Source organism: Leuciscus leuciscus, assembly GCF_965113295.1.
Source record: "Leuciscus leuciscus genome assembly, chromosome: 25".
NCBI classification, from domain to species: domain Eukaryota; kingdom Metazoa; phylum Chordata; class Actinopteri; order Cypriniformes; family Leuciscidae; genus Leuciscus; species Leuciscus leuciscus.
In genome coordinates this window covers 5,972,199-5,999,987 of record NC_138724.1, presented here as the reverse complement: position 1 = coordinate 5,999,987, position 27,789 = coordinate 5,972,199, and the positions used below count along the sequence as shown (strand labels likewise).

The 27,789-nt window shown below is 41.0% G+C and overlaps 2 protein-coding genes and 1 gene segment (V, D, J or C); 1 reads left to right on the top strand and 2 right to left on the bottom strand.

Annotated features, from left to right (window-relative positions):
* The window catches only part of LOC309490506 (uncharacterized protein), a 35,591-nt gene extending 9,483 nt beyond the window's left edge, over nt 1-26,108 (top strand). The window contains exons 2-3 of one of the 2 annotated variants that reach the window (XM_082159719.1): nt 24,811-25,271; nt 25,608-26,108. In XM_082159719.1, coding sequence (XP_082015845.1) covers nt 24,811-25,271; nt 25,608-26,078 — 932 coding nt within the window. In that variant the 3' untranslated portion in view covers nt 26,079-26,108. Of the gene's footprint in view, nt 1-24,784; nt 25,272-25,607 lie in introns of those variants that run through there. The other variant, XM_082159720.1, reaches the window with a different exon arrangement.
* Nucleotides 662-3,548, bottom strand: LOC309490776 (uncharacterized protein). The gene is made up of 2 exons (XM_082160044.1): nt 879-3,548; nt 662-746 (listed from the first exon to the last, which is right to left on the bottom strand). Exon 1 carries the CDS (start codon nt 3,309-3,311, stop codon nt 1,815-1,817), a length of 1,497 nt encoding a protein of 498 aa, XP_082016170.1. The 5' UTR covers nt 3,312-3,548; the 3' UTR covers nt 662-746; nt 879-1,814.
* On the bottom strand, nt 9,496-11,965 carry LOC309490030 (immunoglobulin kappa variable 3-15-like). The segment is given in 2 exons: nt 11,855-11,965; nt 9,496-11,731 (listed from the first exon to the last, which is right to left on the bottom strand).
* Nucleotides 26,109-27,789: the final 1,681 nt, after the last annotated feature.

Below are 27,789 nucleotides of genomic sequence, written 5' to 3'. Positions count from 1 at the left end.
TCAATAACTACTATTTTGTTCATACCTCCTAGAGAACTACTATCTACAGGTTCATAATTAACATGAATAATGCATAATTTATAATAAAAGGTAATGGTAACCCACTAGTAATGACTCAAGTATTACTACATCCTTCTAAAGGAACTACTAATTATTTGGATCAGTATTCTAAAGTGAAAAACATGATAACAACCTGATATTGACTGAAGTCATTGTAAGCTTTTGATATGTTTGTAAGATTTTGAATAGCAATTCCTTCCAATGGATTTGGTAACACTTTAGCCATTACTAGTGTGTTCCAGAGGTGTGGACTCGAGTCATGTGACTTGGACTCGAGTCAGACTCGAGTCATGAATTTGATGACTTCAGACTCGACTCGACAAAATGTACAAAGACTTGCAACTCGACTTGGACTTTAACATCAATGACTCGTGACTTCACTTGGACTTCGAGAAGACTTGCTACTTCCCATGAAAACTGGGGAAAAAAATGTCCACACGGCCGCGCCGCTCTCAGTTTATCTGCATCTGTGAAAAAAATGTGCACCAGCTGTATGCATGCAGCGAGCGCGCGCGCTGCCTGCACGACATCCAATCACTGTAGTCCCACGTTGTTTTGATTCGACAGCATCTAACGCCCGTTTCACACAAACTCCGTTTCCGCACCGAGTCTATTTCTGCTGTGCTGCACATGTGCTGCACGCGCTGAATTAAAGTGACAGCGCATGTTTCGTGGTCAAAATGAAGCTCGATGGTGTTTTAGGCCCCCAATGGCTCCTTAGAGGCAGCTAACCCTACCCTCAACCTTAAACCTACCCATCCCCTCGCTGCCTGGAAGGCGCCATTGGGGGCATAAAACACCAAGTGCCCAAAATGAACACAGATTGACCTAAAAATTTAGTAATTTCACCATAAACGTGATTAATTAAATAAAATGTAGTAATCTCACCATAAATGTATTTAATTAAATACTATTTTCACTTTAAGACCAGGGTAAAGCAAGGAAAACGTACTCGGTTACTAACGTAACCTCCGTTCTCTCTAGAGAGGAAACGAGTACTGCGTAAATCTTACGCTAGGGGAAAATCTCTTTTCCGCGAGATACTGAAGCCAAAAAATTATCCTTAATTTTGAAATAATGTAAAACGCGTTGCGGCAGCATGCAGACATAGGCGAGACAGCTTGCGCGCCTATTGGCTGCCCTGCGGCAACTGCAGCAGCCTATCGATAAGGCCCTATCGTGACGTCAGTACCAATGGGGGCGCTTCGCGCCCAATACGTCACGTCCCGCCGAAACGGGCGTGGCCTGGGGCTATAAATATAGCATCGAAAGGCTAGCTTACCGGTTTTTCATCGCCGGAGCGAACCGGAGCGTGCGCAGGCACGGCAAGATACGCAGTACTCGTTTCCTCTCTAGAGAGAACGGAGGTTACGTTAGTAACCGAGTACGTTCTCTTACGAGAGGTACTCTCGTACTGCGTAAATCTTACGCTAGGGGAAACAGTGTAAAACGCCGTGCATGCTAAGATCCAGCACCAAAGTCCCAAGGGCAAGTGCCCGGGCTCATGTAGTACATGATCATAAGTGACTCACAGAGAGCCCAGGAAGAGTGGCTAGAATAGCATCATTCCTATAATGTAGCATCCTATAAGAAACAGTTATAGTGATGGTATTTTATTCAGTCAGGGCGACCCCGGCCTGGACTGATGAATATAGTGGGTCTTACACACTGCCCATAGAGCTGCGCGATCGAGCGTTGCTCAAGCCATTTCGGTATTCTGGGCCGGACGCACTCGGGGCAGACAGTACCGATTTTTAGACTGAAAGCAGCTTAGCTTGCAGAGCGGGAACCTCTAGGTTATAAAACCTTATAAATGTAGACGGGGAGGCCCAGCCTGCCGCCATACAGATATCTTGCAGGGCAATCCCACTAGACCAAGCCCACGACGAGGCCACGCCTCTCGTGGAGTGCGCTCTGACACCTAATGGGCACTGCAAGCCCTTAGAGGTGTAAGCCAGCGCTATAGCATCGACTATCCATCTGGATAGACTCTGTTTCGACACGGCGAGTCCCTTAGAACGCCCGTAGAGTGAAACAAAGAGCTGCTCCGTCTGTCTGAAAACAGACGTGCGGGACACATAAGCCCTTAACGCCCTGACCGGGCAAAGGAAGCTGGTGTCCTTCTCCTCGTTAGAGACCGGCAGGGCAGACAGGGAAATCACCTGGGCCCTGAACGGTGTGTTGAGGGATTTAGGGACGTACCCGTGCCTCGGTTTGAGTATGACTTTCGAGTCATTTGGCCCAAACTCCATACACGTCGCGCTCACTGAGAGCGCTTGTAAGTCCCCTATGCGCTTCACTGAAGCGAGAGCCAGAAGAAACACCGTTTTGAAAGACAAGTGTTTGATATCTATTGATTGGATTGGCTCAAATGGGGCACCCTTCATGGCCTCCAAGACCGTAGAAAGGTCCCATATGGGAACTGAGGGAGGTCTGGGAGGATTTAACCTCTTAGCTCCTCTAAGGAACCGAATGACCAGATCGTTCCTTCCTAGTGACTGACCAAGCGTTGGTTTAGAAAACGCTGCTATAGCCGCCACATAGACTTTGAGCGTGGATGGGGCTCTGCCTTCATCCAGTAGCTCTTGTAGGAAGGAGAGAACCTCCGTCACTCCACAGTCCAGGGGTGAAAAGCCGCGTGCTGTGCACCAGCTGGAGAACACTGACCATTTTGAGGAATAGAGCCGTCTCGTAGACGGAGCTCTAGCCTGCATGATCGTGTTTAACACTCCCTCTGGGAGGTCAGAGGGTACCCGTTGATGGCCCACGCATGTAGGGACCAAAGCTCCGGGCGAGGATGCCAGATCGAGCCCCTGGCTTGAGAGAGGAGGTCCCTCCTCACTGGTATTGGCCATGGGGCAGCGCTCGTCAGCTGCATAAGAACTGGGAACCAAGCCTGGTTCTTCCAGAACGGAGCCACTAGTAGCACTGAGCATCTGCTTTCCCTGATCCGCTCTAATACCTGAGGTAGGAGCGCGATGGGGGGAAAAGCATAGAGCGGGTAGCGGGGCCAGACGTGGGCCAGCGCATCCTTGCTCTTGGAGAAAAATTCCGGGCAGTGAGCGTTTTCTTGAGACGCAAACAGGTCTATCTTTGCCCTGCCGAATGTCTGCCACAGCAGTTGGACTGTCTGCGGATGCAGTGACCATTCTCCTGCTGGAACATTGTTCCTGGACAGTCTGTCTGGTCCCACATTCAGGTGGCCAGGCACATGCGCTGCTCTGAGCGAGCGCAAATTGTGCTGAGCCCATACCAGGAGGCGTTTCGCTAACCTGTACAGGTTTCGGGATGTGATGCCTCCCTGGCGATTTATGTAGGCTACCACTGACATGTTGTCCGAGCGGACCAAGACGTGGTGTCCTGCTATTTGGGGACGAAAGCGCCTCAGCGCGTTGTCGACTGCCATCATTTCCAGGCAGTTTATGTGCAGAAGCTTTTCCCGTTCTGACCACTGGCCGAAAAACGGTCTGCCCTCGAGCAGTGCTCCCCATCCCAAGGTGGAGGCGTCCGTGGACACCACCTTCACACTCGAGGAAGTCCCCAGGCTTACACCTGACTGGTACCAGTCGGTCGCTCTCCAGGGTATCAGTGCTGAGACGCATTTTTGATCGACCTTGAGGCGAAAGAGACCTGAAGTCCACGCTCGACGCGGTACTCGCGCTTGTAGCCAGAACTGCAGTGGGCGCATGCGAAGCAGACCCAGCTGGAGAACTGTAGATGCTGCTGCCATGAGACCGAGCATCCTTTGAAACTTCTTTAGCGGGACTATAGTGCCGCGGCGGAAGGTTTCTGTCATGCGCTGAATAGTCAATCTGCGCTGTAGCGATATTTGAGCTGTCATTGACAGCGAGTCCAGTTCTGTGCCCAGAAAAGATATTCTCTGACTGGGAGACAGTGAACTTTTTGCCCAGTTGACTTTGAGACCCAGATTCTCGAGATGTTCGAGTAAAATGGTTCTGTGTTCTATGAGCTCTGTATGTGACTGAGCTAGAACCAGCCAATCGTCCAAGTAGTTCAAAACTCGCATTCCCCGAAGTTTCAGGGGAGCGAGGGCTGCGTCCATGCACATCGTGAATGTACGGGGTGCTAGGGACAGGCCAAACGGTAGGACTGTGTATTGATAAGCCTGGCCCTCGAAGGCGAATCTCAAAAATCGCCTGTGACGTGACGCTATTTGTATTTGGAAATACGCGTCTTTCAGATCTATTGACACAAACCAGTCCCCGTGGCGAATTTGCGCGAGGATTTTCTTGGTTGTGAGCATTCTGAACCGGCGTTTTGAAAGCGCTTCGTTCAGTTGTCTTAGATCTAGAATGGGTCTGAGACCCCCGTCTTTTTTCGGAACCAGAAAATATCTGCTGTATAGCCCCCCTTCGCTCTGAGCTTGAGATAAAGGCTCTATTGCCCCTTTGCTCAACAGTTTCGCAATTTCGGTACGAAGTACATTTGCTACTTCCTTTTCTACCGTGGTTTCGATTCGCGCCGCACAACGGCGGGGACGTCGAGCGAACTGTAGCGAATAGCCTCTTTCTATAATGTTCAGCACCCATTCTGATACACCGGGAAGCTTTGCCCACGCATTTGCATGCATAGCTAAGGGTTGAATGAGATCGGAGCTCTGGCCGTGACATAGTGGCGGCCGGGGAGCTTCGGTATGCTGTATTATAGACACCGCATTTGCAGCGCTCGAGGCGGGGAGTGTGTTGATCACAGCGGGCGGTTCGCCCGCGCTCGGCTCTCTTACGGCAGGTAGCTGAGAGACGGCGAGCGTGGGGGAAACCGAGGGATTCGTCATGTCTGTGAGTGAATGTGGGCGCAGGACAGCGGGCACATTTGCACTGAACACACCATCGGCCTGAGTCGGCTGTATGTGTGTTGGTTTCGTTTTTACAGAAACCGAGAGACATGCAGTGTGTAGTGTTTGTGGGCACTGGGATGTGGGCACGCTCACTACGTTCTGTGCGCAATCGACATGAGTCGATTTTATGTGCGCGAGCCCTGTGGGGCGGGCTGTGTCTGGGTGTAGGAATGGGCACTGGGCAGTGGGCATTTTTACTACACTCATAACACCGTCGGCCGTGGCCGGAATACCAGAAAATACACTCTTTACAGGATTTATCTGGGTCGCCGTGAAAACGGCGTTTGTGTACAGGCAAGCGGGTAATGTAACCGACTTGTTTACTGTCGAGTACACTGGAACAGTCGCATGTAATGGAACTGGACGAGCGAGAAATTTTGGTGGAAGCCCGGCCGCAGCGGGGCTTGAACACCGTCGTTTTCCTAAGCTGGCTAGGAAGACTTTGAGGCCTCGGGCTTTATCTCAATCTTCGGCCGAGTCCCACGCGGTGGGGGGCGGCGGCCGGCAGAGCGAGAGCGTGGTCTCTGGTCCCGGGCCTGTCGACGCTGTGAGGCGGCGGCGGGGGGCGGCGGCTGCGAGCTGCGGGCAGACGGCTGTTTTGAGCGGCCTGATGCGGAGCTAGAGCGCTTTGGCAGAAAGTGCTTCATGGCCTGCGACGTCTTTTGTACCTCGGCGAATCGGTCCGCGAAATCTTTGACGGACGATCCGAAGAGGCCAGTAGCAGAAACGGGGGCGTCGAGGAACACAGAGCGCTCCGAGTCCGGCATTTCTGAAAGCGTCAGCCAGAGGTGTCTCTCAGCAACGGTGAGAGAGGCCATGTTCCGCCCTATGGCCTGTGCAGCGGATTTTGTAGCGCGGAGAGCGAGGTCCGTAGCGCTCCTTAAATCCGCCACGTTGACTGCTTCCGTGCCTTCCTCGTCCAGCTTTCGGAGAAGGTTAGCTTGGAAGATTTGGAGAGTGGCCATAGTGTGTAGCGCTGATGCAGCCTGCCCAGCGGCGGTGTAAGCGCGACTGTGCAGGGTAGAAGTAGCGCGGCAGGCTTTTGATGGTAGCGCCGTCTTAGTCCGCCGTCCAGCAGAGGGCGGGCAAAGATGGGCTGCTACTGCCTCCTCCACCAGAGGAAGAGCGAGGTATCCTCTGTCTTTGGCACCGTCCACCACGGAGAATGCCGCTGAAGCAGAGGAGCGCAGCCTGGCTGAAAAAGGGGCGCTCCAAGACTTTGCCAGTTCTTCGTGAAGCTCAGGAAGAAACGGGGCGGGTCTTGAGGGCGTAGAAACGCGGTCCCCTTGCAGGAAACAACCGTCCAGACGGTTGCGTGTAGGCTCGGCGGGCGCGGACCACTCGAGGCCGAGGCTCTCTGTGGCCTGTGTGAGCAGACGCATCAGCTCAGCTTCAATACTGGCCCGTTTTCCTGACGACTCGCGGGCAGAAGAAGGGGGGAGGTCCACAGAGCTCGCCCAATCTTCGCTGCCTGAAGCCAGGATAGAGCAGTTGTCCTCCTCGACAACTGCCGCTTCTTCTTCGTCATCTCCGGCGGAAGCGGCGGCCAACGGCGGCCACTGTCCGGGAGTGAGAGACTCAAGTGAAGCAGACGGCGAAGCTGGCGGGCGAACCGGCGAGCTTTTCGCGGTGGGAGGAGGCTCAGGGATCCGCTGAGCACGGCGCTTCTTACGGCGCGGCGTCACAGCGAGAAATGCAGGCTCGTGGAAGGTTGCCATGCGAGTCCTCAGAGTCGCCATCGGCATAAGCTCGCAGTGAGGGCATCCGCCGTCGGCGAGCGCTAGAGCTGCATGTCCTTCACCCAGGCAGGAAACGCAGATGACATGGCGGTCCCCGTCGCTGAGTGGGGCTCGGCACGAGCCACAGGATGGTCGAGACATCTTAAAAAAGACGCTCTGCTCTTTTAGTGAAGGAGTGTGAGTCGCGGCGGCGAACACACACTAGCAATGAAAAGGATATGACGCCGGATAGCGTAGCAGGAACGGCGGTTGAAGGCGGCGCGGCCAGCGACTCCAGGTACCGTACTCGTCCCGCTGAAAGGCTTTTTCCACGGCGCGGCTTCTTCTCTCTGGATCCAGCGATGCGTGAGCTCCGCTGAAGAGATGAAAAATCGGTAAGCTAGCCATTCGATGCTATATTTATAGCCCCAGGCCACGCCCGTTTCGGCGGGACGTGACGTATTGGGCGCGAAGCGCCCCCATTGGTACTGACGTCACGATAGGGCCTTATCGATAGGCTGCTGCAGTTGCCGCAGGGCAGCCAATAGGCGCGCAAGCTGTCTCGCCTATGTCTGCATGCTGCCGCAACGCGTTTTACATTATTTCAAAATTAAGGATAATTTTTTGGCTTCAGTATCTCGCGGAAAAGAGATTTTCCCCTAGCGTAAGATTTACGCAGTACGAGAGTACCTCTCGTAAGAGAACTACAATTTACCTCAACAAAGCGACATAATGAACGACACTCGTCTCATTCGTGGAGGTGGAAAAACATGTTCCTTGTGACATGCGAGATTTATTGTATTAATTTAAATATAAAATAAAAGACATGAGAGTCGGCTGTTTTTTTTATACAAGTAGCCTACATGGTTAAATATTTGACCACTTGCTTTAGGAACTTAATATAAGTAGAAGTAATGCATTGAATAATAGGCCTACGTTGTTTAAATTGTGTTTAAACGTGCATACGTCTATTAAAGAGTGTATATGTGTAAAGAGAATCGCAATGCTGAGACGTTAAGACCGGGGTAGCCTAAATCAAGGGAAAATACATATTTCAACAAGGCAACATAACACTCGTCTCATTCGTGGAGGTGGAAAAACAAGTTCTTTGTGACATGCGAGATTTATTGTATAAAGATTTAAATTATGCAAAAGAAAGAGTATGAGTCTGCTGTTTTTGTCAATTTTAAGTTTTAATTTAAAATGTAGGCTATGCGATTTTAATATAAGTACATGGTTAAATATTTTACCACTTGCTTGAGCAACTTAATATATAATTATATAAGAGTAATGCATTAAATAATACGTTGTTTAAATTGTATTTAAACGTGAATACGTCTATTAAAGAGTGTATACGTGTGTACAAAGAGAATCGCAATGCTGACAATTTTTTTTTTTAAATAAAAGATGCTAATAACTTCTGGATTTGAAATACAAATAGTGAGTATGTATTTGTGGTACAGCCGCGGATCACGCACTGCAAACGCAGCATATGTGAAAGCACTATTGCGCGTGCTGGTCTTGCACCGCATACGCACTGCAACACGCATTCCAATTATATTATCAGGTTGGTCCAGTTTTTCAGAAGTGATAATTTTGAGGAGTGAGGATTTTATTGATGACATGTTTAAAAAGGTTTAGGCTAAAACGACCCATGTCTATTTGAAAGTTAAACTGTTTTGCAATATGAGGTTAATACAATACAGGACTGAAGCTGCATGCTGTGCATTGTTCTAGTGCAATATGCTGTTGAAATACAAGCATTTTTTGTGAAAATTAAATTTTCTGTTTTTTACTGTATTTGATTAATGTCATTGTATAAAAAGAGGTTTAAATAAATACAAATCTTACAGACGTACATGATTTGTATAAATTTTATTTCTGTGGTAAGAGGACTTGAAATGACTCGAAACTAAAATGGTAGGACTTTGGACTCGACTTGAGACTTGTTGGCTTTGACTTTTGACTCGACTCGGGACTTGCCTCATCTTTGACTCGACTTGACTCGGGACTCGAGGGCAAAGACTTGAGACTTACTTGTGACTTGCATAACAATGACTTTGTCCCACCTCTGGTGTGTTCCCATGCTTTTCACTTTAGAATACTGATCCAAATAATTAGTAGTTAATTTAGAATGATGTAGTAACACTTGAGTCATTACTAATGGGCTACCATTACCTTATATTAAACATTGTGCATTATAAATATTTATATAGTAGTTCTTATAGTCTTCAGTGAGGTATGAAAAATAGTAGTTATTGATTAGCTAATAGTGAACTACCACATCCGACTGAGCGCTATTACTCGTTAATTCGTTAATCAGAGTTTCTTGTTAGTTAATAGTAGTTACTAGAGTGTTACTAATGCATTACTCATTTGTTCCTATGTAGTTATTCATTAATGAAGGAACAGTATTCTAAAGTGTTACCGGAAATGGTATCAGACACTTAATAAAAAATTATAAAATATATAAATGTTTTATACAAGTTACTTGTTTCATGCCTCAAGTTTAAAGCAGTTTTTCTAGTCATGATTTGTGCAACCAAATACTAAAGTCATTTCAAGCGTTTGAGATTTTTGGTGAACTTTTACATCTTTTAGAAAATGTCTTTAGAAGTATGTAGTAACACTGTAGTCATTACTAGTTAGTTACCGTGATTCTTACAGGAGTTACTAATGAAAAGCCAATCCTAAAGTGTAGAATCTTCTAATCATTCACAAGATATTCACACACACACACACACACACACACACACACACATAAAAACATATTTTTTGAGAGGTAGGTTCAATAATAAAATAACTGTATGGTATTTGTATGGCTGATGACTCGATATGACCCTGTAGTCTCCATGACTCTAGTGCACATGTGTCAAACTCAAGGCCCGCGGGCCTATTCCGGCCCGCCACATTATTTTATATGGCCCGCGAGAGCATATGGGTATATCGGTTTTTGGCCGAAAGATACTAAAGCCGCCGCGCCCCTGCGTGTTCGGCGATGGTTTGACTCTGGCTCAGCGTGTTTTATGACTTTGCGTGCGAGTCCGCTTCCGAAGATGCATAACTTCGAATCGCGTTCCGCTGTGTGTGTGCGCTGTGCTCTCCGCTACGTATTCACAGCGCGTTCTGCTCAATGTTCCGCAAGCAACCTCCGTGTGTGTGTGTGCGTGCGTGTGTGTGTGTGCACATATGTAGGTCCGAGAAATACAAATTTTATCGGGGGAGCATGCCCCCGAACCCCCCTAACAAACTAACGGATTGTGATCCGTATAAACAGTGACAGGGAGAGAACTGGAGCCTACGTAAACCTCGAAGTATTGTAGTGCCAACAGTAACGCCAGAGCCTCCTTCTCAATGGTCGAATAGTTACACTGGTGTTTATTAAATTTTCGAGAAAAATAACACACAGGATGTTCGATGCTATTTTTGTCCTCTTGAAGGAGTACCGCAGCAGCACCTACGGCACTTGCGTCGACCTCCAGTTTAAAAGGCAAGGCAAAATCTTCAGCGTCCAGGACGCCCTATCTAGTCTCCACTAACTACCCATAACCAAAAGTACATGGAGTGGCACTCGCCCCTAACCTAATGTACTAGACAGTTCAAAAACCCTACGTGTTGCAGTGTATGTCACGTGACATTCTTACCTGTCCGCCTCTATCAGGACTAGTAACATACAGTGAGACACTGTATACTCAAGTTACATAAAACAAAAAGAGATGAATACAAGAAGAATGGAATCATACACTAACATCAAGCAACACAAAACCAAAAGGGTTACAGAAACAAGAGCAAGGTAATTTGTGCAAGATATCAACAGAAAGCCGTGCGTGGGAAAGAAACGTCTGGCGTTCTCTTTTATCCGAGGTGGTCTTTTCCCATTGGCGACAGAGATGATTGATGACGTCAGCGCTGATGATGATTGACAGATTACCGGACAAATCACGGGTACCTAAGAAGTGAATGTAGACAAGAGAAGCGGAGAGAGAAACAAAAACAAAACACACGCAACACAGGGACGTAACAACCTCACATTTGAATACGCATGACTGTGTGGTAATGTGTGCTGGTGTGGCTACAGTGCCAGGGCTGAATTTTTGAGCCAGTTTGCCCCTGCATATATACAATATACATTATTCTCTGTATCAAATCATTATTACCCAGCCCCTGATGTTTCGGATTCATCCTCTGATGTTTTTAAAACCTAGAAACACCCCTGCAAATGCATATACAATATTTGTAACTTAAATAAGTAATAATAAAAAGACAATATATTAACATTTTAAAAGTCTTACAGTTACAGCCGGCCCTTTGAGGGCAGCCATAATGCTGAAGTGGCCCTCAGTGAAAATGAGTTTGACACCCCTGTTCTAGTGATTCAATGCCAGTCCAGAGGAATGCCGGAAAATTGGCCACAGGACGAGTAAGGTCCCGACAACTGCATTTAAACATCCATTTCTTTACAATTATTCAGCTGATAAATATTTATCTAGGAGACAGCATAGGCTATTGCAATTATTACATTGTCGTGGCTTTACAAGAACAATAAAGGATAAGCACCACTCACATTTTTTACACATTTTAGTCCAGTTTAGCAAGAGATATAAGATTATATGTTTACTTAGTACATCATAATAAATGAATAAAGTGTGTGAAAGGTTTGATATTGTGTAGTTTGTGATCCTCCATCAGCAGCTGCAGTTTCTCTCAGCTGTATCAGTGCAGTCACTGTGACGTCTGACTGACAGAGGTTTTTGTACGACTCTTTATCACTGTGTGAACACATACTGACTGTTCGGATAGTGGAAACTCTGACAGTAATAATCTCCTGTATCTTCAGTCTGGACTCCACTGATGGTCAGAGTAAAATCACTGCCAGATCCACTGCCACTGAATCTAGATGGAGTTCCAGTATTACGGGTTGTTGCTCCATATATGAGGAGTTTAGGAGCTTCTCCAGGTTTCTGTGAGTACCAGGACATACAGGTACTACAGTATGCTAAAGGAGTGCTGGCGCTGCATCTCATCACAACATTCTCTCCTGATGAAACTGTATGAACTACAGGAGTTTGAGTTACTGTGATCTGTCCACTGGAGCCTGGAAGAGAAATGCATAAAGACAATATAAAAACAATGAAATAGAAATAGATGTTCAATATGTATAAAATATGAGCCAACTTTATTAATGTAGTTATAAGCATGTCAGTGTCTTATTGTATACCTGATATACAGAGCAATATCCAGATGAAGATGTAGATTGTGTTCATTGCTGTAGTTTAGTCTTGTGTGATGATGAAGATTGTGTTCTGCTCTCAGTCATGAAGTGTTAAACTCACAGCACTATAAACACTCTCAGAGCACTGAAGCATGTGCTGACAATGCAAAGAAGTGGGCAGGATTTACAACAGCTTGTGCTGATAACAAACTCATAAACTCTACATAGAAGATTTTACTTGCAGAATAATGTTATTCAACCATTTAGTGATTAATTGCACATATTTATTAGTTATGAAGTATTTTTGTTATGTTTGTCAGGCTGATAAGACACTAGGTTTTGTCTGGAGAATCATGAATGTAGATCATTTTAAACATATGTCATACGCAGCAGTTTCTCTGAGTACAGTTCTGTGCTACACCTTTACAAGCATGTTAACAATGAGAAATCAAGAACTAAATAAATCAGTTTTACTATATTTAGAGTCATAAAGTTGAATCAATGTTGACATGTTGCTCTCTGGGAAATATTTTCATGATGTCTATTTATTCCCCACATTTTCCACATGCATGAAGTTCATCAGGACTCATAATCAGGTCATTATATATTAAACAATGTGCATCTGAAATGTTCAGAATTATTGATTCATTTATTTGAAGCTGCAGGTTTTTCTGTGAATCATGATGATTGATCTGCATATGAAGAACAGGAGCATCATTATGAGAAACTCCACAACATCATCCATGATCAAAGAGGTCAAAGGTCACCTCAGAGGTCACAGCTCATCAAATATATTTCTTTAAACAGTGTTATATCAGAAAGCATTTAGTCAAATCTGAATGAGTGAGTGTTGAGAAGAGCTGAGGATCTTCTAATATCAGTGTGTTGAAGTGTTGTTTCTCTCTCTCTGCTGGAGTGTGTGTTCACTCGAGTGGAATAGAGGTTTTTGTACGAGCGTTTCATTAGATTGTATCACTGTGGTACACATTCGGTGGAGGAACTAAACTGGTGATCGGTAAGTCTGTCTATTTAATCACCTAATAAAAAAATACAATTTAGATTTCAGAAAGTGTTTTACAGTGGAAACAAGAACAACATTTATTAATAATAATGATTATTAGATATTGTGTTGAAACTTTACTTGAAGCCTTTATGTATAATATATTATAAAGATATCACTAGCGTATGTTATAATATCATATATGTTTTCATAAATAACTGTAACCAAAGTTAAAATGTTTTATAATATTTGCAAATTCCTTGTTACGTCTAGAATTGGTTGTTTGTCATGAGTTTTAGTGTATTATAACTTTTTTGAGGTGTAACAATGAATAGATAATATTATATTGTGTTAAAACTGTGGTTACTATTATTGATTAGATCATACATGCATTTTAATGAATTAAAAATACTTTCAGCTTTAAATAAAGTGTTACTGATATTGTTGTATAATTATTTAATCTAAAACATTATTATCTTTCAACAAAAAAGAAATTCAAAAGTTGATTACATGTTTGTCTTTCCTTCATTTATTTCTACACTGAGTTCATATTTAGTTAATCTTTTATTGTAGAAATCATACATGGAAAAAAGAGATTTGACATCAGAATGTAAATGTTGCTGCTTTCTGTAGTTCAGTCAATGATACTGAATCTCTTTTGCTCATGTTGTGCTTATAATTCAGTGTTTTGTTCATTCTGTGTGATTCAATTGTGTTTTAACTCTGTTTGAAATTGAGTTACATTTTCAGTTCAGGTGAATATCTCAAAATGTAAGATATTTATGTTCAGAGTGAATAATTGCTGGAATTAAAGCAGTCAGATCGGCCTGATAATAGATAATATGTGTTATAACTGCTGTTACACTTATTGATGAGATCATACATGCATTTTAATGTATATAGCAGTGCATAATTAATGCATTAAAAATACTTTTATAATGCAATATGTATGAAAGCTTTAAACAAAGTGTGTGTGTGTGTGTGAATGTGTTGTGTTTGTCTCCTGCAGCTGGTCCCACAGTGAAGCCCTCAGTGTCTCTGCTGCCGCCCTCTTCTCTGCAGATCTCTGGAGACTCAGCCGCACTGCTCTGCCTGCTCAGCTCTTACTCTCCACAGGGGGCGCTGGTGAGCTGGACACTGGACGGGTCAGAGGTCACCGAGGGGGTTCTGACCAGCGCAGAGAGCCAGCAGGACGGCCGCTACAGCCGCAGTAGCGTCCTGACCCTCAGCAAAGCACGCTGGGAAGAGGGAGAGCTGTACGTCTGCAGAGTAACACATGATGGAGCTCCTCATGAGGTCTCGTTCCACAAGAGCTCTGAGTGCTGATGTTTCTCTCCTGAAGATGAGCCGTATCTGAGTGTCCTGTGTCAGGCAGGATTCACATGAGTCTAGTGCTGCAGCTGTAGTGATTTACAACTCAATACTGAAACTGAGTGTGTGTGTGTGTGTGTGTGTGTGTGTGTGTGTGTGTGTGTGTGTGTGTGTGTGTGTGTGTGTGTGTGTGTGATCTTTCAATCTGCTGTGTTTGCTGCAACATTCAATAAAGCTTCTCAACAAGTTCACTTTGTGTCTGACAACATCATTCAACTAACAGATGAAGATGCAGGTGCTTTTCAGAAGGTTGATGTAGCAGTAAATGTCAAATAAAGCTCTTGGGGTTTGAACATGGTCTCTGGAGACAGAGCTGCTCTATTCTGAGAGGATCACAATCACTCCACCCTGACAATGCAAATGGGGTTTTCAGTCTCACTCTTTGATTGGTTACATGATCTGGACTGGAACACTTTCACTTCTGCTTTAGTTAAACTGATGATTATATTTATAGGAGATTAAAAACTTTATTATATAAAAATATCATAAAAAAGATCAAGATCAAGAATCAGCCGTTCTGACACTAATTGTTACATAATCATTACATTTATAGATGATGGTGCAAATATACTGTATATGAAAATGTTATAAAAAATATAATACATGATCACAACTCAAGAATCAGCCGTTGTGACAGTAATTGTGTAAGAATGTAAAAGTTTCTGTGTCTCAAATGGAAAGCATCACGTCCAGACAGCAGAAGTGACTGAATGCAGTCTGTTCAGTTTGATTGACAGGATCATATATTAAACCTAAAACATGATGATCATATTGAAACACTGACTCATTGATGTTGATTGTAATGATATAGTGTTATTAGTGTTTGAAAATACAATCATAAATCATTATTCAAACCTGAACTAAACACTAGGGTTGGATCTAGATGGCACAGGATCAGGGGCAGATTGGCAATCGGGAATACCGGGAACAATCCCGAACGGCCGGTCCATTTCAGGCTGAACCGGCCAGTGGTCAAAGAGTTTTTTTTTTTTTTTTTTTTATGGTGCGTGACCGGCCTGGTCGTGTGTGTTTCAGACCGGGCCAAACCAATACTTTCAATCTTGAGGGGGGATACGAGCGGCCCCTCCCAACTTGGACTGATCCTCGTTTTTCCTGACATTCGATTGGCTTAAAGGCGCCGATCAAAGGAGTTTACTTTCGGTCAGGTTTGGGTTTGTGTGAATGCAACAGAGACGGACGATAAAAATGGCAAAAAGAAGGAAAGAAGAGAAAGAAATGTGTGGGGCCGAAAAAAATAAGAATTAAAAAGAAAAAAAATGCTGGCACAAGAGGCAGCTAAATGCGCCAAATTAACAGACCTTTTCCATAGTGAAAAGGGTGCTGTGGCAGGAGGTGCAGATGAGGAAGGACCCAGCAGCATGGACAGGACAGGTGCACGATTAGTGATGCATTTATTATACACTGAAATTATTTATATTTGCATTTAAATATAGGCATATATATTATATATTATAAACAGCAGTTTGCAGTGTGTCATCACACACAGACAACATCTCTCTATAAGCAAGGAATCTCTGTATGTCTGTATGTATATTAGCTGTTACGGTCAGTGATGGAGAGGGACAGGTTGATGATATAGTCATATTGATGAGGAGGAGGAGGAAGGAAAGCAGCAAGAGAAAGCAGAGCAGGAGGAGGAGGAGAATGGAACCAGTACAAAAACAGTGACAGGTACAGGGTCAGTGTGCAGGGCTGGGTAGGTAATCATATTAGGCATATCAATCAATCAATCAATCAAAGCTTTATTAAGGACACATGCACAAAAATAGAAAAATACAGCACAATATTGCATATTTACATATAGGATAAAATGCCAATAGTTCCACATACTAGATAATAACCTGACTGAAGCACAGATTGAATTAGAAAATGTATTATTCTCAGTCATATTTATTACTGATGATCACCACTAGATGGGTGAAGTCTATAGTTTCAAGGTACACTGTGTAGGAATATCCTACACAGTGTACCTTGAAACTATAGACTTCAATGACCCCTGTGACCATAGTTGTCAGGGTACCCCAGAAAAACAGATGTATGTATTGACACACGTTGAAGACCTTTCTCAAACAAAACATCTTTCCATATTTCATTTCTGGACGCCGGGCTAAATGAGCAAGCACTGTTACTGCATTCATATCAAATACAGACATTAGAGAATACATGAGAAGAACATTTCAGGAATCACACTGGGAACTTCTATAACAAAGTAAAATCTCATAAGCTTAGAGTAGTAACTCAACTCATGTGATATTTAGAAGGAAAAATATTGATTAATACCTTGATTATAATCACTCATTACATATACACTGAAGCAGCAGTTTATTCCAAAATCCACCCCTTCACTTCAATAATGATCTTAATGATCTTTTAATCTTTATTTAATTTACAGTATACAATGAAGTTTATATGCAGTAGAGGTCTACACGGAGCACCCGAGACCCGACCCGGGACCCGTACGGGTTCGGGTCTATATTTTAAATGGTCAGCCGGGTCCGGATCGGGTCCCAATCTATTACTTCGGGTCCCGGGTCTGTTTAAAGGAACACGCCGACTTTTGGGGACTTTATCTTATTCACCGTATCCCCCAGAGTTAGATAAGTCCATACATACCCTTCTCATCTCCGTGCGTGCCGTAACTCTGTCTGACGCACCCACCGCTAGCCTAGCTTAGCACAAAGACTGGAGGTAAACGGCTCCAGCTAGCATACTGCTCCCAATAAGTGGCAAAATAACGCCAACATTTTCCTATTCACATGTTGTGATTTGTATTTTCACAGTGTGTACAAATAACAAGGTCACATGAGACACAGCCATCTTCTAACCGTATACACACTGGGAACTATATTCTCAGAAGGTGAAGCACTGCTACTTCTGCGGAGTGATTTACTCGCAGCGTCTGAGAAGCCCCGTGGTGAGGAGCAGAGAGTTCCTCAGAGTTGGAGGAAATCACTCCGCAGAAGTAGCAGTGCTTCGCCTTCTGAGAATATAGTTCCCAGTATGTATACGGTTAATCCCAGTGTATGTCTTGTTTAATCTTAAAGTTTTGGTGGTCAGACGGCGCAGAGAGCACAGAGATGATAGCAAATAAATAATGCTAACGTCAGCGGCCATGGCACTAAACAAGCAATTGTTATTATAGTTCAAAAGGGCAAACAGTCAAAGTTATTATGCGAGTTAACTCGGGTCGAAATGCAAATCTGCAAAGTTGCATTTGTCATCTGTCACCGTGACATCAAGTGCACTTTTGAAGCTGAAATAATAAGTGGATTAAGCTTGGAATAACGAGAGGAATAACATGGATACAACTTCCTTGTCGGAGAATTGTAATGCATCACAGTCAGTCAGGTGCAAGGAAGGGAGACGACGACTACGTAGACCTAATATGCAGTGTTATTTTTCATATTTGATTACTTTATTAAATTTCTGTACCTGAACACTACAGTTAGACACCTGACCAACCCGACAAGCATTGCTTATTTTATTTGTATCTTTTGCTCTATTGTATTCATTTGTGCTCTTATTTGTCGTTTGATTATTTGTTCTTATTTTCTTTGTTTTTATTTGACAACTGACCATATGCATGTAACGTTCGTAGTAACTTCTGCATAATATAAGCCAGCCGGAAAACGTCCGGTGAAATGTCACTTGTTGATGTGTCGGTATCTTCAATGTTCTGAGGAAGCTTTAACAGCATCAATAGTGTAATACTTCGTTTATAATCAGAATATAGTCACTTATATAGTCAGACCTAGCATTCATTTAGTTATTCAAATGAATAAAAAGCCTCAATTGTCCTGTTTTACTGAACATAGCACATACCGAACTGTACCGAGACTGTGACCCTAAAACCGTGATAATAACCAGAACCGTGAGTAATCTGAGCCATGACACCCCTACTGTACACAACGATTACTGTAAGCACATCTAAAATACATTCCTCTTGTGAATTTCTGCTTTTTGTTTGCATTCCTTCTCTTGGTTTTATCCTTGTGTTTGCTGGATTTACGGGGTACAGGGGATGAAGAGGACTGAGATGAGGATGAGGATGATGAGACACAGGAGGATGAGGAGTCAACTTTGCAATGTTTTTTTCCTCTTCTCTTTGCCTTTTTTCCCTTTCTGTGTGAAGGTCATCTTCCGTGACCCTAACCCTAACCCTAACTCTAACCCTAACCCTAACCCCAACCCCAACCCCAACCCTAACCCCAGACTGTGATACAGCATCATCAACTTTGGATTTGCAGGAAGCTCCCATCATGTCTTCCTTTGCTGACAAGGCTGATAAGGAATACAAACCAAATCATATTAAGATTACATTTAATTTCTTCCACATTTACCAGCTTTGATGTCATTGTTAAATGTAAATATTCTTGTACCTTTGTTAACGAACACCACAAGATCTAACTTAAAACAACAAGAACAGATAGGCCTCAGACTACAGTACACTGTAGCCTTTATGCCAGGATATGTTATAATGTAGACTCTGTACATTTTCTACAGTAAAAAGTTCATTAATATCACTTGTTTAACACTTGTATGAGATGAAGACTCCTATCATGCCAGTGGCTTGACATGTCAAAAGCTTTTCTTAATGTGCAAGAGGTGAAAGTGCGATGACCATATACTGTACAGTAGCAATTATGAGCAGAAGCATTTATTCAAAGCAGATTAAAAATGAGGAACATCAAATAATTTCTCATAAGAGCCAACAGTATTTGTAGTACACATTACTAAGTATAACTTATAACGGGTTGTATGGTATTGGTCAGACTGCGACGTAGGAAATCTCTCTCACTTTCGATGTCCTTGCATTTATCCTCAAGGAACTTAATTTTAGCTTTTAAAAAAGCATTTTCTTCCTTCATGTTTTGTAGGGAATCCTGCTGAGTTGGTGCTGTTGCTGATGCTCCTGGTGGAATATAGAAAAAACACTGTTGCACTTTAACACTCTATCTATCTAAATAGCTATATTATATCTATATTAGTAAACTAGAACATTTACTAGCCAATGGTGATGCTATTGCCAAGGTGTGAGATAATGCATGATGCATAATTAATTCTCAAGTCAAGATCATGGTAATACAGTAATGACTCAAGTATTACCAAATCGTTTAGAAGTAATTACTAGGAAATGTATTTTTGTTTAATAACACAGAAAAAGAAAAAAGAAAAAAGAAAAAAAAAGGTTGATTGTGAACACTTTGATTAAGGAGATCCCATTAATGCAGTAACAATACATATTAGGGGTGTGACGAGATCTCACGATATTAAAACATGACATTAAAACGTGATATTTCCTGTTGAGGTGAAAAGCTGTCCCGTCAAACCCCTAATATTTCATGATTAATATCATGTGTTTAAATATAATGGTTTCATTATAAATATGGTGATTATCTCTATGATGGACACCCAACTTAAATTATATTAAACATCTGAATTAGTCATGCCAACAAATGGAAATTAATTTTTAATTACCTTTAACAAAATATGAACAAGCCTTTGACTCAAAATATCACATTTTCACCTGCATCGTGAAACACGGATGTTTAGGAAAGAGCAGCAGAATGGTTTTGTGGTTTAGGAATATCAGCACTAACTCTTATTTCATATGAAATAAATTACTATCGATAAATTTATATTTTTAAAGTCTTTAGAAACTTTGAACTAAACATTGATATTGTGTAGTTTGTGATCCTCCATCAGCAGCTGCAGTTTCTCTCAGCTGTATCAGTGCAGTCACTGTGACGTCTGACTGACAGAGGTTTTTGTCAGTAATAATCTCCTGTATCTTCAGTCTGGACTCCACTGATGGTCAGAGTAAAATCAGTTCTGGATCCACTGCCACTGAATCTAGATGGAGTGTTTGACACTCTTTGGTTTGCAGAATGAATCAGGAGTTTAGGAGCTTCTCCAGGTTTCTGTGAGTACCAGGCCATACAAGTATATGAACCTACACAGGCATTGCTCACTACTGTGTTTGTATTGCAGTTTATAGAGACTGATTCACCAGTTTGAACTGTTTTTACAGAAGGAGTCTGAGTCACAGTCACCTGTCCACTGAAACCTGTTAGAAATAGAGAGAGTTAGAAAAGCAGCATGACTGTGTAACATTCACTGTTGATGATATTATCATATTTCACTTTAACATTTTCTTGAAACATTTACCTTCAATGCACAGACAGAGAGTCCAGATGAAGATGTTGATTGTGTTCATTGCTGTAGTTTAGTCTTGTGTGATGATGAAGATTGTGTTCTGCTCTCAGTCATGAAGTGTTAAACTCACAGCACTATAAACACTCTCAGAGCACTGAAGCATGTGCTGACAATGCAAAGAAGTGGGCAGGATTTACAACAGCTTGTGCTGATAACAAACTCATAAACTCTACATAGAAGATTTTACTTTCAGAATAATGTTATTGAACCATTTAGTGATTAATTGCACATATTTATTAATTGTGAAATATTTGTGTTTATGTTTGTCAGGCTGATAAGACACTAGGTTTTGTCTGGAGAATCATGAATGTAGATCATTTTAAACATATGTCATACGCAGCAGTTTCTCTGAGTACAGTTCTGTGCTACACCTTTACAAGCATGTTAACAATGACAAATCAAGAACTAAATGAATAGTTATATTTAGAGTAAACTAGAAAAAAAATGTCCATTATGGTCTTTGGAATCAATGTTGACATGTTGTTCCTATTTTATATTATCATTATGTCTATTTATTCCCCACATTTTCCACATGCATGAAATTCATCAGGACTCATAATCAGGTCATTATATATTAAACAATGTGCATCTGAAATGTTCAGAATTATTGATTCATTTATTTGAAGCTGCAGGTTTTTCTGTGAATCATGATGATTGATCTGCATATGAAGAACAGAAGCATCATTATGAGAAACTCCACAACATCATCCATGATCAAAGAGGTCAAAGGTCACCTCAGAGGTCACAGCTCATCAAATATATTTCTTTAAACAGTGTTATATCAGAAAGCATTTAGTCAAATCTGAATGAGTGAGTGTTGAGAAGAGCTGAGGATCTTCTAATATCAGTGTGTTGAAGTGTTGTTTCTCTCTCTCTGCTGGAGTGTGTGTTCACTCGAGTGGAATAGAGGTTTTTGTACGAGCGTTTCATTAGATTGTATCACTGTGGTGGACTTTCGGTGGAGGAACTAAACTGGTGATCGGTAAGTCTGTCTATTTAATCATCTAATAAAAAATACAATTTAGATTAGAAAAATATTTCAGAAAGTGTTTTACAGTGGAAACAAGAACAACATTTTTTAATAATAATAATTATTAGATATTGTGGCAAACTTTACTTGAAGCCTTTATGTATAATGCATTATAAAGGTATCATTAATGTAGATATTTCTGTTTTCATAAATAACTGTAACCAAAGTTAAAATGTTTTATAATATTTGCTATTGGTTGTTTGTCATGAGTTTTGGTGTATTATAATTTTTTGAAGGTGTAACAATGAATAGATAATATTATAATGTGTTATAACTGCAGTTATAATTAGTGTTCAGTAAGTCTGTCTATTTAATTCTTATAATATTCCTAAACATACAATTTGAAACAAGTTGAAACAATAACAACATTTATTAATGATAATTATTATTACATATTGTGTTGAAACTTTACTTAAAGCCTTTAATGCATTATAAAGTGTTTCATAATGTATGTTACAATGCCTTATATCTTATCATAAATAACTGTAACCAAATCTAAAATGCATTATAATATTTGCTATTTCATTGTTTCATCTGAAAATGGTTGTTCTTCATAAAGGTGGATCAATGAATAGATAATATGTGTTATAACTGCTGTTACACTTATTGATTAGATCATACATTCATTTTAATGTATATAGCAGTGCATAATTAATGCATTAAAAATACTTTCATAATGCAATATGTATGAAAGCTTTAAATAAAGTGTTACTGATACTTTTTCTGATACTGATACTACTCTAATGAGAGTTAGTGGACATTGTTGTATAGTCACGTAAATCAAGAGATCACATTCAGGTAACTCACATGTCTCTTTGCTAGCATTGCATGTACAAAAACAACTTTCTGTCCCTCTTACATGCATACCAGTTCCCCACATAATACAACAACTCAACAACTCAAGACTAAAGCCGGGTGCACACTGTGCCATTTATAATAGTCCTTTACGATTGTTGCTACGAACATGATCCTCGCTGTAAGCCATGTCACACTGTAAGATCTCAGTCGTCATTAATGTCAGACTGTACGACAGTCAAGACGTGTGTAAAGCGGACGCACGCAAGAAAACTTGTCCAGTCACCGTAGGTTTTCCACAGTCTGCTCGGGAACCGATGCTCTCGGGCCAGATATAGTTATTTCAGTGAGTAAACGGCTCAACGGCAGGAAGGAATAAACCAAACCATTTTTAGACGTTTTTTTTCAATAATAAAAGGTAGTGTGTCGATTCAAGTAAAAATCCACATATCACATATTTTTAAATATTACATAATTCATTGAAGCCTGTTTGTCATGTATAATACACCGACCAATCGTCATCTGGCACAACAAGTTCTAATTTCATTGGACAATGTGAAGTGGAGCCGTAATTCTCCAGTCATTCATAAATGGTTTGAAAATTAGATGGACAGACGAATTTACATTTATGAAGCGATCTGAATCTGCGTCGTTTAAACAATGGATGCTAATTGACTACAGAGCACTGCACAAAACCAGCACTGAAAGTCGCATTAATGGTAAGTAGTATTAAAGTCACTTTTTATTTAGTCTATGTATGTTGATAAACCGTTTACCATTTGATCAAACTATCATAGTTGGTTAAATGAAGTCCAGGCCTACAGAACTATTATGTGAAGTGTAGGCGGACAACAACACGCCAAATGGTGACGTGAAAGGACTTCAACATGTTTGATAATTATGCAGCAATAGTATAATAGTACAGTACTACTGGTCAAACATTTGCACACATGACTATTTTTATGTTTTTAATAGTGGTGGGCCGTTATCGGCGTTAACGTGCTGCGTTAACGCGAGTCTCTTATCGCGCGATAAAAAAAATATCGCTGTTAATCTATTCTCCAAGTTGGGTTGGGAGATGGCTCTATACTACACAAGCTATGATGACGCAATCTACCCGCGGCCGCGAGGTAAACCCGGCTGCAACGCATATTCGTCGTCATCTTAAGTAAACACGGCTGAAAGTGAAAGCTGGTGAAAATGATCGGTGCAACATCCATTATTTGGACTTGGTTCGGGTTTAAGCCGTCAGACGAGCAGCAGCAAACTATATACAGAGTGTGTGGGGTAACAGTTCGGTAAGTTAACACACGACTAATCCGTTCGACCACCTCAAATTCAAAACGAAACATGATATCACTGAATACCAGCGCGCGCGTATTATTCCCATTCCAATATATCTTAGTGGTGTAGCACATAATCTCGATTTTAAGAATCGTTGTTGTGTTTCTTTTTAACTGAAAAGACATCAGTTAGACAATATTCTAATTTTAAATTTGGGGTTTCATAAGCTCCAAGCCATAATAAACATTAGACCTACTTAAGTCTCTGCAGCTAGTGTACTTACATTTTATTTATCTGCAAAATTATGTTGTATACTTACAGTTTTGCACAATATATGTTCTCAAAACTACATACACCCTTTAAAAAAAAAATACATTTAGCAGTTGTTTAGCATGGGTCTGTGTAATCTGTTCTGAAATGGTTTTATTATAATATACTGTATATCGTTATCGCAAGAGGCTGCAATGTATATCACAATATAGATTTTAGCCCATATCGCCCATCCCTAATTGATAGCCTATAGTAGTTGATAATAACATAGGCCTACCTAATGTTGCCTATGGACGGTAACAGTACAGTAGTAACCTTTTACAGTCTATGAGTAGAACAGCTTTCTCAAGCAGTTTGTGATGCATTTTGGAAACAGGAGATGAGCCCCTGGTCTAATGCGCCACCTGGCTTGAGAAACCCGTTCTCAAAGACTTACTTTTATAGTCATTATTTGGGTAGCACACATATTCTGAATGCCTTCGGCAGAATTCAAATGAGCCATTTTAATCTAGATTAATCTAGATTAATTTCAAAATTAATCTAGATTAATCTAGATTAAAAAAATTAATCTATGCCCACCTCTAGTTTTTAAAGAAGTCTCTTATGCGCATAAAGTCTGCATTTATTTGATCAAAAATACAGAAAAATATTATTACAAATTAAAATAATGGTTTTCTATTTTAATATACTTTAAAAATATCATTTATTTCTGTGATGCAAAGCCGGATTTACAACAGCCATAACTCCAGTCTTCAGTGTCACATGATTTTTCAGAAATCATATTCATTTATTTATTTTTTTTACCTGTGATACTTTTTTCTACGGAGAGCCTGAGGGGACCTTTGCAAAAAAAAAATATATATACAGACTTTCGCGTGCTCATACGTTACAATTTCAATGGCAAGCCATTTTAACATTTAATCTTTAAAACCTACTACACTGTTAAGCCTTGTTTATACTCGACGCAGCCGCAAGATCGCGAGGCGCGCGCGGCAAAAATGACGTCATTGCGGAGTGGGCGGTCTCGCGCGTTGGGTTCGCAAGACCCAATTTCGCTGGCGGTGTGCACGGCACTTTTTGTAACATCGCGCGCGGCGCCGCATCCGAAGATGAACGATTTCGAGGCGACTTTGTCCGAGCTGGTACGTCTGTACCAGCATGTTTATGATCCTTCCATGCGGGACCATAGAGACAGTCAGATGGCACAGAATTCCTGGAGGGAAATTGCGAAGACATTGGGGAAGGAAGACGTATTTTGTCGAAAAGTTTGGAAAAATCTTCGAGACAAATTTGTCAAAGCCAAGAAAAAAGTCCATGGAAGAAGCGGTGACCCAGGTGGATACAAGAACAATCCGCCAATATTAAACGAACTAAGTTGGCTGTCCCAGTATGTAAAGCACCGTGAAACCGATTCCAATATGGAATTCCAAGTTGAGGTGAGCAATATTTTTAATTACCTTTTCTCTTTTAAAAGTTAAGGAATTTAACTAGTATTTTTTTGGTAATTTAATTTTGTTTTGACGTAAATAGGCGTAAGATTGTATGATAGGCCTATGTTGTATAACGTAATTACTTAATTAAAAGTTAAGTTGTATGTTTAATTTTTAAGTTATTAGCAAAGTAATACTTTTACTGTGTTGAACATGTAAGTATATAGTAATGTGCCTGAGGAACTTGAATACATTGTGTTTACATAGGCATTCTATATTTCTGTAGCATTGTGTTTTTTAAAAGACTTTTTATTGATTTTTTTGACTTATTGCCTTTTTAAGGAGGAAGATAACACCAGAGATGATCATATCTCCATGGCCACACAGTCACCTGGAACATCTTCAACATCTGCTTCACCTCCAGAGACAACAACTTCGGACAGCTCCTCACCAGTTACGCCATCACCACCCCCCATCTCTCCACTTCCTATAACATTGCATATTCCACCATCTCCTACGCCATCTTTGTCCTCCCTACAAACACCATCACCGAGAGGCAATCCACAGCATCCCTTCCAGTCGCCATGTCCTTTATCCCGTAAAAGAAAACGGAGCACTGAAGATGTCCTGCTAAAAAGACTGGAGAGGCTGGACGAAGAGAGACAAAGTGCCATGCAGAAGGACAATGAGGACTACAGGTTTACATTAGTTTTAGCTGACATGCTTGCAAAAGTGGACCCAAGGAAGAAGCTTGATGTAAAGTTCAAGCTGAATCAGGTCCTTTTTGATGCACTGAGGGACAACGATGCATAGACTTTGTTTGCCGTTACACACATTACAAAGTACTTAAAAATTTGTAAACAGAAACGTTTTTTTTTTTTTATCTATTGTGTATTATTTAAAATTCTAATTCATTTACAAAAGAGATTTGTATTTATAGTTTGCTGTGAAATAAAAACAAAAACTAAAGATTTTATTTTGTGTTTGCATTCATAAATGTCTTCATAAATAAAAGTGAGGCAGTACACTGATGGTAACAGACAGTGATTAACCTCATTCTTTTGTCTCTATACACATAGAAACATTTACATTGATGGCGACCAATAAAAGCCTCTCATTTTGTGAATAGAAACACATTTCTATTAAGCACCCAGTTTGCACTTGTCTAAAGTAACTGCTTACATTTACAGTAGCAGAAGTTTGCCCTGCTGATAAAATTAAAGTTTAAACACTCTTCAATAAGGCTTCAGCTGTTTTATTTAGTTTGCATGCAGTGAAAGTACAATAAACCTACTGCATGTAGTTTTGTATTACAAACTCAGTTACTGTAAATGCTATATTAACAAAAAATAAAAACTTATATTTTTATTAACATTGCCAAAGAGTAAAAAGGTAACGCATGTTTTTATGTTAGTTAATGCCACATGACTACATTAGTCAACATTTTAAGTGGATCTTAAAAGTTTATCAAAGTTGTCTTAAGACAGCAACAGGTATCATTCAAAAATAATTGTAGAATTTTGATGAAAGGTTTTGATCCACTTCAAATGTTGACAACTGTACGTTATCATCAACAAATGAAAGTGCATTGTAAATTGTTACCAAGCCATTAATGAGGTGAATGACATTGTATTTATAGCTTGCTGTGAAATAAAAACAAAAACTAAAGATTTTATTTCATGTTTGTCTTCATAAATAGAAGTGCTGCAGTACACTGATGGTGACAGACAGTGATTAACCTCATTCTTTTGTCTCTATACACAAAAACATTTGCATTGATGGCAACCATTAAAAGCCTCTCATTTTGTGAATAGAAACACATTTCCATTAATCACCCAGTTTGCACTTGTCTAAAGTAACTGCTTATATTTACAATAGCAGAAGTTAGCCCGGCTGATAAAATTACAGTTTAACACTCTTCAATAAGGCTCCAGTTGTTTTAACTACTTTGGATGCAGTGAAAGAACAAGAAGCCTATACTGCATGTATTACCTTTTTTATATGAATTTCAGCAATTACAAACTCAGTTACTGTAAATGCAATATTAACAAAAAATAAAAACTATTTTCATTAACATTTCCAAAGAGTAAAAAGGTAACGCATGTTTGAATGACATTACATTTATGAAATGTTTAAATATCAATAGGGTTTTATGTATATCTTCTCACCACTATATTTTTTGTTATTTTAAATCGATCATTGATTGTTACATGAGCATTTTGATACAGTTTATATAACAAGAATGAAAACACAACATGTATAATATGTGTTATTGCTTTATTAAAATTAAAATTAGTATAATAAAGGACAAAACAAACACAAGACAACAACACTGTTCAATAACTTTGTTGCTAGTTCGCAACTTTACTGTAAACAGCCCCTTCTGACAACAGATTCCTGCCATGGTACAAGTCCCTGTTGTGTTTGAAAAAATGACTTCAGGTCATTTCTCACTGCAACGGCAGCCCGGGATGCTCGTGCATTTGACATCCTTCCTGCAGCAAGCAAGTTGCTGTCCCCAGAA